The sequence below is a fragment of the Cyrtonyx montezumae genome, unplaced genomic scaffold (genome assembly GCF_038088225.1).
Source record: "Cyrtonyx montezumae isolate F1298 unplaced genomic scaffold, pur_monq_1.0 scaffold_19, whole genome shotgun sequence".
NCBI lineage: Eukaryota > Metazoa > Chordata > Aves > Galliformes > Odontophoridae > Cyrtonyx > Cyrtonyx montezumae.
Genome location: NW_027071925.1, coordinates 9,594,908 through 9,606,252, shown reverse-complemented (window position 1 = coordinate 9,606,252; position 11,345 = coordinate 9,594,908). Strand labels below are relative to the sequence as shown.

General features: G+C 51.0%; 2 protein-coding genes across 3 annotated transcripts; one reads left to right on the top strand and one right to left on the bottom strand.

Annotated features, from left to right (window-relative positions):
* The first annotated feature begins 300 nt into the window (after window positions 1–300).
* Window positions 301–6,160, top strand: MIF4GD (MIF4G domain containing). 2 transcript variants are annotated; one of them, XM_065735565.1, is made up of 6 exons: window positions 301–376; window positions 2,408–2,544; window positions 3,274–3,383; window positions 3,675–3,830; window positions 4,502–4,594; window positions 5,795–6,160. In XM_065735565.1, the coding sequence occupies exons 2-6, from the start codon at window positions 2,463–2,465 to the stop codon at window positions 6,020–6,022; spliced, it is 669 nt and encodes a 222-aa protein (XP_065591637.1). In that variant the 5' UTR covers window positions 301–376; window positions 2,408–2,462; the 3' UTR covers window positions 6,023–6,160. The 2 variants fall into 2 exon arrangements, with proteins under 2 accessions (XP_065591637.1, XP_065591636.1); XM_065735564.1 differs by lacking the exon at window positions 301–376 and adding an exon at window positions 1,195–1,277.
* A 77-nt stretch (window positions 6,161–6,237) lies between these two features.
* On the bottom strand, window positions 6,238–11,310 carry MRPS7 (mitochondrial ribosomal protein S7). Its single transcript, XM_065735563.1, has 5 exons — window positions 11,255–11,310; window positions 9,746–9,937; window positions 9,385–9,448; window positions 8,656–8,823; window positions 6,238–7,647 (listed from the first exon to the last, which is right to left on the bottom strand). Exons 1-5 carry the CDS (start codon window positions 11,308–11,310, stop codon window positions 7,426–7,428), a joined length of 702 nt encoding a protein of 233 aa, XP_065591635.1. The 3' UTR covers window positions 6,238–7,425.
* Window positions 11,311–11,345: the final 35 nt, after the last annotated feature.

Below are 11,345 nucleotides of genomic sequence, written 5' to 3'. Positions count from 1 at the left end.
GCTGCTCTGCCGTAGCTCACGCAAACGTGAAAGGGGAATGAACGCGATTCTGACCTGGAACTCGGCGAGACGCCGCGGGGCCGAGGTGAGCGCGTCCCTCGCACCGCTGCCGGGAGGGGGAAGCGCCGGGGGCGGCCGGGAGTGCTCGGGGTGGGGGGTGGGGGGAACCCGGGGCGGAGCTGGCCCGGCCCGGCCCGGCCCCGCCCTCCGCTCTCGCCTCTCCCGCCCTTCCCCGGCTGGGCCGAGGAAATGACCTAAGAGGAAACCCGAGGCCGTGTAGGCGCGGCGGGGCCCGCGGCGCTCCGGTCATGCTGCTGCGCTCCGCGGTCCGCCCTGCGCGGCCCCAGAGGCGGGAGGAGCAGGGGCGGCCCGGCAGGTCGGTGCGGCTGCGTGCGCTCCCCCTGCCCTGCCAGGGGCTCCGCGGGACCGTCCGCCCCTCGTTCTGTCCCCGGGACCCTTGGTGCCGAGTGAGGGTTGGGAGTCCGGCGGCCACGAGGCGGTGGGGTGAGGGTGGCACGGGATGCTCTCAGACGGCCGTGGGTGGGCGCTGAGCGGTGGGAAAGGAGGCTCGCTGCTCTCCTCCCCCTCCCTGTGACAGTCGGTGTGCGCCTTGCCCTTCGCACCTGGCAGGTACTGGTCGCTGGCAGATCGGGGGTGTTCACCCCAACCGCATTACACTGGGACGGCTTATCTCGTGGAGAGCACTCACGGTGTGGTGTTGGTAGGATACTGGGAGATACTGTACCAAGGTCACGCAGTGCTACCAGGCAGGCGGTCCGAGCAGCCAGGACCTCTGGTGCGGACACGGTACTCTGCTGCTCTCACGCTCACGCCTTTTGGGTTGCTCTGGGCGGGGTTGTTCGGCGCTGCACAAAGCGGCCGTGCCCTTCCCCGGGGATCGCGTGGGAAAGGGAACGTTCCCGGGGCGGTGGTGACGGCGCAGACCGGGCGGGCTCAGGCGGCGGCCGCCTCCGTGCGTGCGCTGCCCCGCGCTGCTGCGCTTCGGCCGTGAGCCGCGCGGTCAGCGGGACGTGGGGCTGTGGTGAGCTCAGGCTGCCGCGGGACGTGGGGCTGTGGTGAGCTCAGGCTGCCGCGGGACGTGGGGCTGTGGTGAGCTCAGGCTGCCACGCAGAGCGGTAGGAGTGCAGGGACGGGGGGAGAGCTGTGCGGAAAGAGGGCAGCTCAGATCGGGAAGGGTCTTCCTGCTGGACGCGGTGTAGGGGGTGCCCGGCTGCTCGTGAATCCCTATGAGGAAGGAACTTTAGTGCAGTCTGGAGGTAAGTAGTGCTATGCAGAGGAGAGCTGTGAGAAGCACTGGTTTGGGGCAGCCCCCATGGAGCAGGGGCTGCCCTGGGCCTCCCTAAAAGGCAGCAAGGAGGGCAGATCTGGGCCTCTCCCGTGCCCGCAAGCTTTGCTGTCTGTTGAGGGTTGTTTAACGTGCTGTGCTACAGCTTCGTGGCAAGAAGCGTGTCTGCTGGTCGGGCTGCTTGTGATCCGCGGCTCTGCCTCTCGAGCGATGAGCTCTACTGCTTTAATTGGAGCAGGGACCTGTTCGGACAGAGCAGTGAGTAATGGATGAGGAATTTCAAAGAGCTGGCAAAACTGATTTGTTGAACTGCCTTCTCCCTGTTTGTGCTGTGGCTCTGACAGCCTGGCATTTTGCGTCCAGTAGATGTCTGAAGTGTGTGTCAGAGGAATTCCTTCCTGTTTGCCGCGTGTGCCCTCTTGTCATCTTTGCTGCATCGCAAACCTGCAAAGAAATTATCTAGAGATTATTCAGTACCACTGTTTGTACTGCAGAGAGCTGCAAAAGGATGAGGTAAAAGTTGTGGTGGAATTTGACTGAAACGTTTCCAGTGTTCTGTTGGGTTTGGGGAGTTCTGGTTCTGGTGCAGGAGAAGAGAGTGTGGACTGGATGATTAGGTGCTGGTTTTGAATCTTCCCAGGCTTTGTGTGAAATCATTTGAGCTGCTGTTCCAAAGGCACAAGAGAGTGGCTGCATGCCATGGTCCTGCATATATGGCTCTCCGTGCTGTAGTCACAGGGAAGCCTTCTGATGGGAGATAGTTATTTTTTTGGGATTGCTTTGGTGTGCTGTCCTGCTTAAACGTGAAAATCAATAGACTGAAACACAATTTTCACATCAGAAAAATCTAAGTGCTCTGGAGATGCAGTCCAGAAGTTCCTTGTCATAGGCTGGTAGGAAGCAAGGCTCAAAAGCTGTGGGAGTTTGTCTTTACCCAGATTTAGGGCTTGAGCTGGATGTGTGTTAACAGGATTTCACTTACTAGCTAGAGCACTGTCAAGTTAAAAGCCTGGGCTCCGGCACTGGATGGGATTTGCCACGTGGCTAGGTGAAGATCTGGGCTGTCCCTGGCCAACTAAGCCCTGTTTGCTCTTTTCACAGGGGCTGCTGCTAGCACGTCTGTTCCCCTGATTCTTGCTGTTGGAGGAAGCCAGTGATGGGGGAAACGGGGAAAGAAGAGTATAAAATACAGTCATTTGACATTGAGACTCAGAAGCTGCTGAAAACAGCACTCAAAGGTCAGCAGGCTTTTTTTCTAGCCCGTCTGCCACACTCGGCTCACTGATGTGGCTAGATGCTTGGGCCCCTTCTGCTGTCATCAAAAGCTAAGTGTAGAAAAGCTGTTCCGCAAATGCTGTTTATATGGGACTCAATCCCTTCAGGAGGTTTTTTGTTCCCTGCCCCTTCTCCCCCACCTCCACCTCACTGTTTAATGGTGCAGCTGTTCAAATCCAGGTTCTTAGAGGACCATGCTGATCTTAGTGCTTTTCTCTGATCTGAGGTGCTGCCTTCTCCTGTTCTCGTTCAGCATCTCTCCTCGGATCTCGCCCCCCACTCTTCTCCCTGTGCCCCTTTTCTGTGCTCCGTCCCCTGGTGTCTCCTGTTCACAGGTCATGTCTCTATTCAAAGTCTAGTAGGAGTTTGTCTGTCTGCTGCTAGTCCAACTGCAGAGCGGTGCTGGGATTTCAGATTCAGAGCAACTTCTTGCCTCCTTTCATCATCGTGTTTTTCACTATCGCTTTCCCATCTTTATGGCTGTGTCTCCATACTGGAAGGACTGTGCAGCTGTTGGAGATATCTCCAAAGCAGCTGGTGTGCAAGAGGGACTGTAGGAGTGAGCATGAACTTCTGTAGCGTGTTACATGGTTGTACTGTGCTCCATGCCAACCTTGGTTGCTTCCCAGGTATCTCAGAGCAAGCAGGGCACCAGAAGTATTGGATCCTGACAGCATTTCTCTTCTCCACAGACCCCAGCAATGTTGACCTGGACAAAGTGGCCAATATTATAGTTGACCAGTCTCTCAAAGACTGCGTGTTCAGCAAGGAGGCAGGACGCATCTGCTACACCATCATCCAGGTAAGAGATCTTTGTGTCTGAACAGGAAAATGCTGCTAACCTATGCTAGGCCGGGATTTCTTCCAGCCCTGCATTTTGACTCTTCAGCTAGCATCTCTCTGCTTCCACTTGCCCCCTATACTGGCAGGATATAGATGTGCAGCTGGTGGGTGCAAACAGCTGCAGCCTTCCTACATCTCTGGGGCACCACAGGAGGATATCAGGATGGTCCTGCAACATCCAAATACCAGTACCCCCCTGCGCCTCTCTGCCCCAGTTTCATCCCTTCATCCTGCTTTTGTGGGGTCTCAGGCAGAGAGCAAACAAGTTGGCCAGAGCATCTTCCGGAGGAGCCTGCTGAACCGGCTGCAGCAGGAGTACAGAGACAGAGAGGATCTGCGCAACCGGTCGCTGCAGGCGTGGATCTGCTATGTCACATTCATCTGCAACATCTTTGACTACCTGAAGGTAAGGAGCCAGAGCAGGAGCACCTGGCTGCTGCTTAAGAGTAGCAGAAGGGCTTAGGGTCCAGGGCAGGAGTGCTGAATGCGTGTCACAACACTGCAGGGCCACAGCTTAGCAGCGTTCTCAGCATGAGGATGCTCCCAGGTTATGAACAAGTAATCAGCCTTGAAGAGGCAGAGACAGCTCTGGGAACAGTCACAAAGACTGAGCTATTGTGTTTTGTACCTGGTGTTTAAAATCCTCTGATTTAACCTGTCCTGAATATCCTAGATCAAACTAGTTGCTGTCAGGTCTCAGGGTAACTGCATTTTGTTTAGTCACATGGGTACTCAAATCATTTCTAGCCCTTGTACTGATGGAATTTGTCTGCAAGCCTTTGCTGCAGTGTGTGTACTTTGATGCCTGCTTGGTATAGCTCTAAAAGTGATAAAATTCCTGCAGGCAGGAAGAGTGCTGATACAAGAAGTGTATTTCCCATGACTACCTGTGTACATTTAAGAATAGATGCTTTCTCATCACTTGTTGAGTTTCTGTGGCTCAACATCATTATTGCATTTGGCAGCACAGATAAATTCTCCCTTCTTTGAAATGTGTCAAGGGAAGAATTATTTAGAATAGCTGAAGGCTCTTCCCTTTCTGCCACCAAGCTGACAAGAGCTCCTGCTTCCTTACAGGTGAACAACATGCCCATGATGGCTCTGGTGAACCCTGTTTACGACTGTCTGTTCCGACTAGCACAGCATGATAGCCTACAGAAGGAGGAAGAGGTGAGGACGGGGAGGAGGTTTGGTCATGTGCCCTTTGTTCAAAGACAAGTAAAAAGCAGAGCCCTGTGGGGTGCAGGGAGCTTTAAGGCCAGGCAGGAACCTCCCTCCCCATTATGTGTTGGAAGGAGACCCTACTGGACAGGAGGGTTTGCACTCCAGAAGGAAACAAGGAGGTGCTGATTGTGAATTCCTTGCCCATGCTGCACATCCTCCACTTGCATGGCTTTTTCTTTTTTCCTGTTGCCTATGCCATTACTGGCTGCAGAGCTGCTGCAGAGACCCCGCAGCACAGCCAATCCTTGAGATAAGGGATGTCTAGCATTCTGCAAGTTCATCTCCCATCGTACAAGAAAAGCATAACTACTCTCTATTTCACAGAAACCAGCTGCTTTTCTGGCAACCCTAGTTGCTGGACATTTGGAAAAGCACTGTTAGACTGATCTGGTGGGGCACTGCAGCCAGGGGAGGTGATGGCAGATAGCTGCAGTGGCTGAATGCCTGCAGAGCATTTGTGTGTGTCCTGCAGGTCCCAGTGACACATGCAATGCTTTGTGTTGCTGCTACTCATCTGTCTGGGCCTACAGAGCTGACACTGTGCCAAATGCCAGCAGGCTCCAGGCTCTTCTGGAATTGTAGCTTTGCATGCGCCTGGTCAGCATAAAAAGGTACAGCAACACACTTAAGGCATGTCTGAGCTGCCCCTGGATCACTGTTTAGTTTACAAGCCCTTGCATGGGGTCCTTTGCTTTTTTTCCCCCAATCTCCTCTTAGCACAAATCTCCCACCCCTGTGACTCACTGACTTTCCCTTCTTATCCAAAGATTCAGTTGGTGCCTATTTTCTGCATATCTCCTGACTTTATCTCCAGCTATTTCCCTCTGTTCTTAATCCAGCCCGCTTTCAGTCTTGCCAAATCGCTGTGAGCATCCTGCAGGAAAGTAAAACTGTTTCACCTGTTAATGGCACATTTTTCTGGCAATTTTGCTCATAGGATAGGGGAGTTCAGGATGTGTTTTCCCAGACTTTTCAGACAGCCTCCTGGCTCACAGCAACTTGAGGGAACAGAACTGTCACCTCTTGAAAATTCAGAGCAGAAGGAACAGCATGATTTGATACAGAAGAGACTGATGGGGTCTCCACAGATCTACCAAAGTTCTTAATTCCTTTGTACTCAGCCACCTCCTTCTCTTCCTTCTGAAGGTGGACTGCTTGGTCCTACAGCTCCATCGCATTGGTGAACAGCTAGAGAAGATGAACTCCCAGCGGATGGATGAGCTCTTCTCCCTCCTTCGAGATGGCTTCCTTTTACAGGAAGGGCTCAGCTCCCTGTCCCAGCTCCTGCTGCTGGAGATCATTGAGTTTCGGGCTGCTGACTGGAAGATGACGGATGCTGCCCAGAAATACTATTATAGTGAAGTGACAGATTAACTCCTCTACAGAAGAGGTGGACATGTCCCCAGCACTTTTACCAGCAAGCTTCATACCAAGTTTGATTTTTCTTTTTCCTTAATGTTTTTCTAGCATTTCCTGTAAATAGGATTTATACTGGCTAGAGCCTCTGGGCATATAACTGTCATCTATCAGTCTGTGACCGGTGCTGGCCAAGAGAGGTGGGCACATTTAAACCAGCAAATTCTTCCACTCATTTTGTTTAATGATGGGCCACTGCCAGCAAAAGGCAAGGAAGGCTTCTAGCTCAAACTAGCATTTTATGCAAGTGTTAAGGAGAACACAGTTTAGGCTGAAAACATTTTGGTTCACCCAAGAGCCAGCATTGCTGAGGGAGGCAGAGGGGAAAACTTACAGAAAATACTGTGGTCAGAGGCATCACAAACAGCTCACCAAAGTGCTGCTTTTCACTGACTGTCTACTTCCAGCAGGCTGGCAGTATCTGTGTGGGTGTATGACTGAGTCACCAGCTACCAATATCTGCCCCAGGGCAGCTTTCAGCAGGACAAGGGTGCTCAAGCACATGAAGCCAGAAACATGTTTGTATGTTTTATACAGTAATTTCTGGGCTTTTTTTCAAAATCTAGTGAGAAAAGGAAGAAAGAAAACAAAATAGTATATTGTTTTTTTTTTTGTAATAAAAGTTTTCCACTAACATGTGCCCTCTTTTCTCTCTGTGCAGCCACTGAGCTGTAAGCAATACTTAAAAGCTGCTTCTGACTGAAGCAAGAAAGCTGTGATGTTAATAGGGTGACAGAGGGGCTTTATGCCACCAGAGCAGCTGAAAAGAACGGTGTGAGATTCAAGCAGCAGAGACAAAGGTTTGGAATCAAGAAACCTTCCCCGTAAAGCACTGGTATTATTTTTTCTGTTAACATTTCCCTCAGATGTGTACAGATGATGTTGCTGATGACCAGAACCAAAAGTCAAGGCTAGTTATGGTATGGGAGAAAAGATTCCAGATCTGCTATTTCCTAGTTATGCATCCAGAAAGAGAAAAGTCTTGCTGCAAGAGCAGAGATTTAAAAGTCCCTAGGAAACAAGTAATTGGAATAGAGATTATTTTGTACAGCACTGTTGTAACAAAAGCATCTAAAGCTTGTCTTCGCAGGAAAGCAATTATGAAAAAACTAGCATATCCATGCAGGGGTCAGTAACTATTTCAGATTCTCCCTTTTCCCATCCATATGAGCACAAAGCAAATGAACTGTGTAGGGATTGGAGAGGTTTTCCTTGGCTTAGCTCAGAAGCTGTCCAGAAGGGAGTTTCCACCTTTCCCTCTACACCCCAGCTTCTCTCAAGCAGGTGGCCCTGGGACTCTGCTCCCCAGGCCCTGAGGGCAGTGACAGAGCTCTGCAGTGTGTGCACCCCACGCAGAGTCCCTACCACCAGCGGAAGTGGGCATAAGCCCGGTTGGCCTCTGCCATCTTGTGCAGCACATGCTTCTTCTTGATGATGGGTCCTTCATTGTTGAAGGCCTGGATCAGCTCCTCAGAGAGCTTCTCAGGCATCAGTGTCCGGCGGTGCTTGTTCTCCCGGCACTCGGTGATTAACCACTTCATGGCCAAGAAGCGCTTCCGGTTGTCCTTCAAAGGGACCGGGACCTGGGACACATTTAAACCACGACAGTTACTGCACAGAGGGATGACAGCCTGCACTGTTACTGAGGTGACCTTTTCTGCTACAGTGATTCAAGTCACAGCTTTGGGGCTACTACTCAAGTCTCATGATGTGTAGCAAAGGGGATGGCACTGCTAGCACCAGTACTGCTGATTCTTTTGCTGCCTGCCACTGATCTCTGACTAAGACAATGTTTGCTGCATATCTGTCTTAGTTCTGCTGAGACACAAATTAGTTTTTCTTACAGTCTTCAGCATGCTTGGCATCAGAAGAAAAACAAAACTGATAATGCACTGTTGTTTATACTTACTGCTGGGCAGTGCCAAGGACATTCCAGCTCCTCAGCTTCTTTTATGGCTTTGTCAGCAAGGGGACTGTGAGGAGACAGGCCCAGGGCAGCTGATCCAAACTGAACAAAGAGGTATTCCATACCATATGACATCATGCAAACATCAGGGAGAGGAGTTAAATGGGGAGGAGCTGCTGCCTGGGGACTGGCTGGGCACTGGTTGCTGGGTAGTGAGCAATCACTTGTGTATCAATTGTTTTCATTTGTTTATGTATACACACACACATATGTATAAATACTATTATTTTCTTTCACTTTTTTTTCGTACTAAATAGCCTTCACCTCAATCCACAAACTCTGTTTTCCCCTAATTCTCTCTCCCATCCCACTGGGGGTGAGGGAGAGGGTGGAGGGAGTAAATGCCTGTGTGATACTTAGCTGTGTGCTGGGTTAAACCACAACAATATACTACTACTTATCTAGTCAGAAAAACAGACACTGATGCTGCTAAGGGAAATTACTGTGCTCACAGGCAAGGACCCTTATCTTGGACAGGGTTTCTAGATGTTGTTGTAATTCAGACTGCAAACTGTTTTTCTTCCTGGGGGAGAAGAATGGCTGAGCTGAAAAAGTAGCACCAGCACATTTCCTTCTCTGGCTAACTCTCCCCTGACCATATGTGCTTGAGGCCCCCTCATTTCACCTGGTAGGTTTTGCCACCTCTCGTGATGCTGCTGAGACCAATGATAGGCTGGCAGTTTTTCAGAGCCTGGTGGAAAATGACGTAGGGGTTGCATTCAACTGTCTCCTTCTCATTGTCTGGAGCTTTGTGGTACTTCTCCAATTGTTTCCTCTTAATGTTCTCTAGAGTCTTGGGACAGAGTCAAGAAAAAAGATGTGCAAAGCAGATGGATTAGCCCATGAAATTAGACCACTTTTTCAAGTATTCCATATACATTTGAGCCTAGAGCTGGTTTTCCAGTCCTATAGGTAACAGGCCCATCAGAGATTCTCTTACTCAAAGAATTTTACTTCACTTTCTTCCAGATTTTCAGTCTCTTCATTAGACACTGCTTTTGGGGTGAGGGGGTCAAGCAGCATGACTTGGGACAGATGCTAGAGGAGGGCAGGGATAAAGCACAGACAGCAATATGGACCTATGTGCATGAAGCATCCTCCCCTCCAAAGCCTGGACCTCAAGATGCCAGAGCCTGTGTTTTCCTGTCACAAGTAATTAACAGCTTGGGCAACACATGTCCCTATTTCAAGAGCTGGAACACTAGATGGGGCCATTAAGTCAATGCAAATTACTGTAGGTGAGAGTAGGGGTTGAAAATGTGTCACAGAAGTGACACATTTGTGAGCCTTAACTGGAAAGTATATAGAAGATAAGGCATGAAGAGAGTTAGAAGGAAGAAGCATAAGCACTCACCTGAGCCATGAGGCTTCTAGCCAGCACTTTATTTCCGTCCTTCATCATCATATTGGTGAATTTACTGTGAACACAAAGCCCAGTGCAATCTAATTTAAATTCTCAGCTCATCATCTACAGAAATAAGGGTGTCCCCACCCTTGCATTTTTCATATGCTTAAGTCTGGGTAATGCTACATCTGCTTAAATAATCTCTAATCACTGTGAGTCAGTCAGACTGGCTTTGTGGGAAAAGATTAACCCAAATAGATTGTTCTGTGACAGGAGGCAACAGGCAAGTAAAGGCCAAGGAGGACAATCCAGCTCCCAGGTATCTGGTTCCATGGGACCTGGCTGTAACAAAGATGGTGCTTTCTCTGACCTGATCATAGGATCGCTGAAAACAGAGCTGGAGATACTGGGAGGAGCTGCTTTTATTGGATGAACAGCCTTAAGCTCTTGCTTCTCCCTTTCCTCTTCAGACAGCTCATTAGAAGGTTTCTGATAAAATTCTTTGTTCACTTCTGGCTCTAGGAAGCTGGGGTTGTAACGACTCCATCTCACCTGTGTCAGCCTGTAAAGAACAAAATAAGAAGGAAGGTTGTAAATCAATGCCTGGTATGTCTCCAAGAGGAGCTGGACAGCAGTGAGAACACGTATCAGAAGTCTCTATTAGACGTGAGAGGTGTCTCTACCTTCATCACTTATTCACTTGCAATAGCAGAACTGTAGGTACTAATTAACGTACTAAGGCTACACTTACTGCTCCAAGACAATCTCTGCACCACAAGGACAACAAACTGAATGTAAGCCTAACACTGCAGCTTGGGAAGGTGCACGCTGGCAATCACTGAGCTGAACACTGGAACAAATTAGTGCAACAAAAGCAAACTATGACACACCTGTCTGTTCAGCACTGCTCTGCAGCAGTGGCTGTACCTCACTCCCACTGGAGAGAAATATACTGAGGGCTCACAGCCTGCAGGTGCAAGGTGTTGGGGTTCAGATAGTTTGCATTAACACATTAGTGCTAGCAGGGAGGAGAGAAGAAGGGGGAATATTAGAATAGAATCATAAGTATACATTTAGCAGCAGGACCCTGTATTTCAGGTATGTTCTGGAGAAGAGCAAAAGCAGTGCTCTGCACTGGGCCCCAACACAGCTGCACAGTAATCACAGTATCACAAATGTTGGAAAAAGACCACTGAGATCAGCAAGTCCAAACCCAACCCATCCCCACTGACATCCAAAACTGTTCGATCCCTCAGTGCCACATCACAGTTCTGAATGTCTCCCAGGACGGTGACTCCTCCACCCCCCGTGCGGCCCATTCCAGTGCCTGAGCACTCCCCTGGAGAAGAACTATTTCCTAACATCCGACCTGAACCTCCCCTGGCACAACTTGAGGCCATTCCCTCCCATCCTATCACCATGACATGGAGGAAAAGACCACAGCCTCCCTGCAGGTCACTGCAGAGCGCGATGAGGTTGCCCCTGAGCCTCCTCCACACTGAACAATCCCAGCTCCCTCAGTTTCCCCGCACAAGAGTTCTGTTCCAGACCCTTCTCAGCTTCGCTGCCCTTCTTCAAACACAGAGAGAAACACTGGGCCTCAATGTCTTTCCTGTAGAGAGAAGCCCAGAGCTGTGCGCAGTCCTCGAGGTGCGGCCTCACCGGTGCTGAGCACAGAGGACGATCGCCCCTCAGCTCGCGCTGCCGCTCCTCTCCAGGCCAGGACGGCGTCGGCCTTCCCGCCGTGCCGGCCGCGTTCAGCCGACGTCAGCTCCCACCCCGCAGCCGTCCCGCCAGGACAGCAGCGGCCGCTCGCGGCTCCGGCCATGGCGGGCAGCCCCGCGCCTCACGCCGCAGTCACCGACATTACCGTACTTACCGCGGCAGCCACGCCCGCAGGCGCCGGCCCAGCCCCGTCGCAATGGGCGCCGCCATCTTGTGGTGCGCGCAGGACCGGGGCGGCCCGGCCG

What these genes read in the sequence shown, in the direction of transcription:
- MIF4GD (XM_065735565.1), top strand. Translation starts at nt 2,463, where the DNA reads ATGGGGGAAACGGGGAAAGAAGAGTATAAAATACAGTCATTTGACATT. An exon ending in GCTGAAAACAGCACTCAAAG is followed by an intron (nt 2,545 to 3,273) that starts GTCAGCAGGCTT and finishes TCTTCTCCACAG; the next exon opens with ACCCCAGCAATGTTGACCTG. An exon ending in ACATCTTTGACTACCTGAAG is followed by an intron (nt 3,831 to 4,501) that starts GTAAGGAGCCAG and finishes GCTTCCTTACAG; the next exon opens with GTGAACAACATGCCCATGAT.
- MRPS7 (XM_065735563.1), bottom strand. Translation starts at nt 11,310, where the DNA reads ATGGCGGCGCCCATTGCGACGGGGCTGGGCCGGCGCCTGCGGGCGTGG. An exon ending in TTCAGCGATCCTATGATCAG is followed by an intron (nt 9,449 to 9,745) that starts GTCAGAGAAAGC and finishes TTGTGTTCACAG; the next exon opens with TAAATTCACCAATATGATGA. An exon ending in CTAGAAGCCTCATGGCTCAG is followed by an intron (nt 8,824 to 9,384) that starts GTGAGTGCTTAT and finishes CTCTGTCCCAAG; the next exon opens with ACTCTAGAGAACATTAAGAG.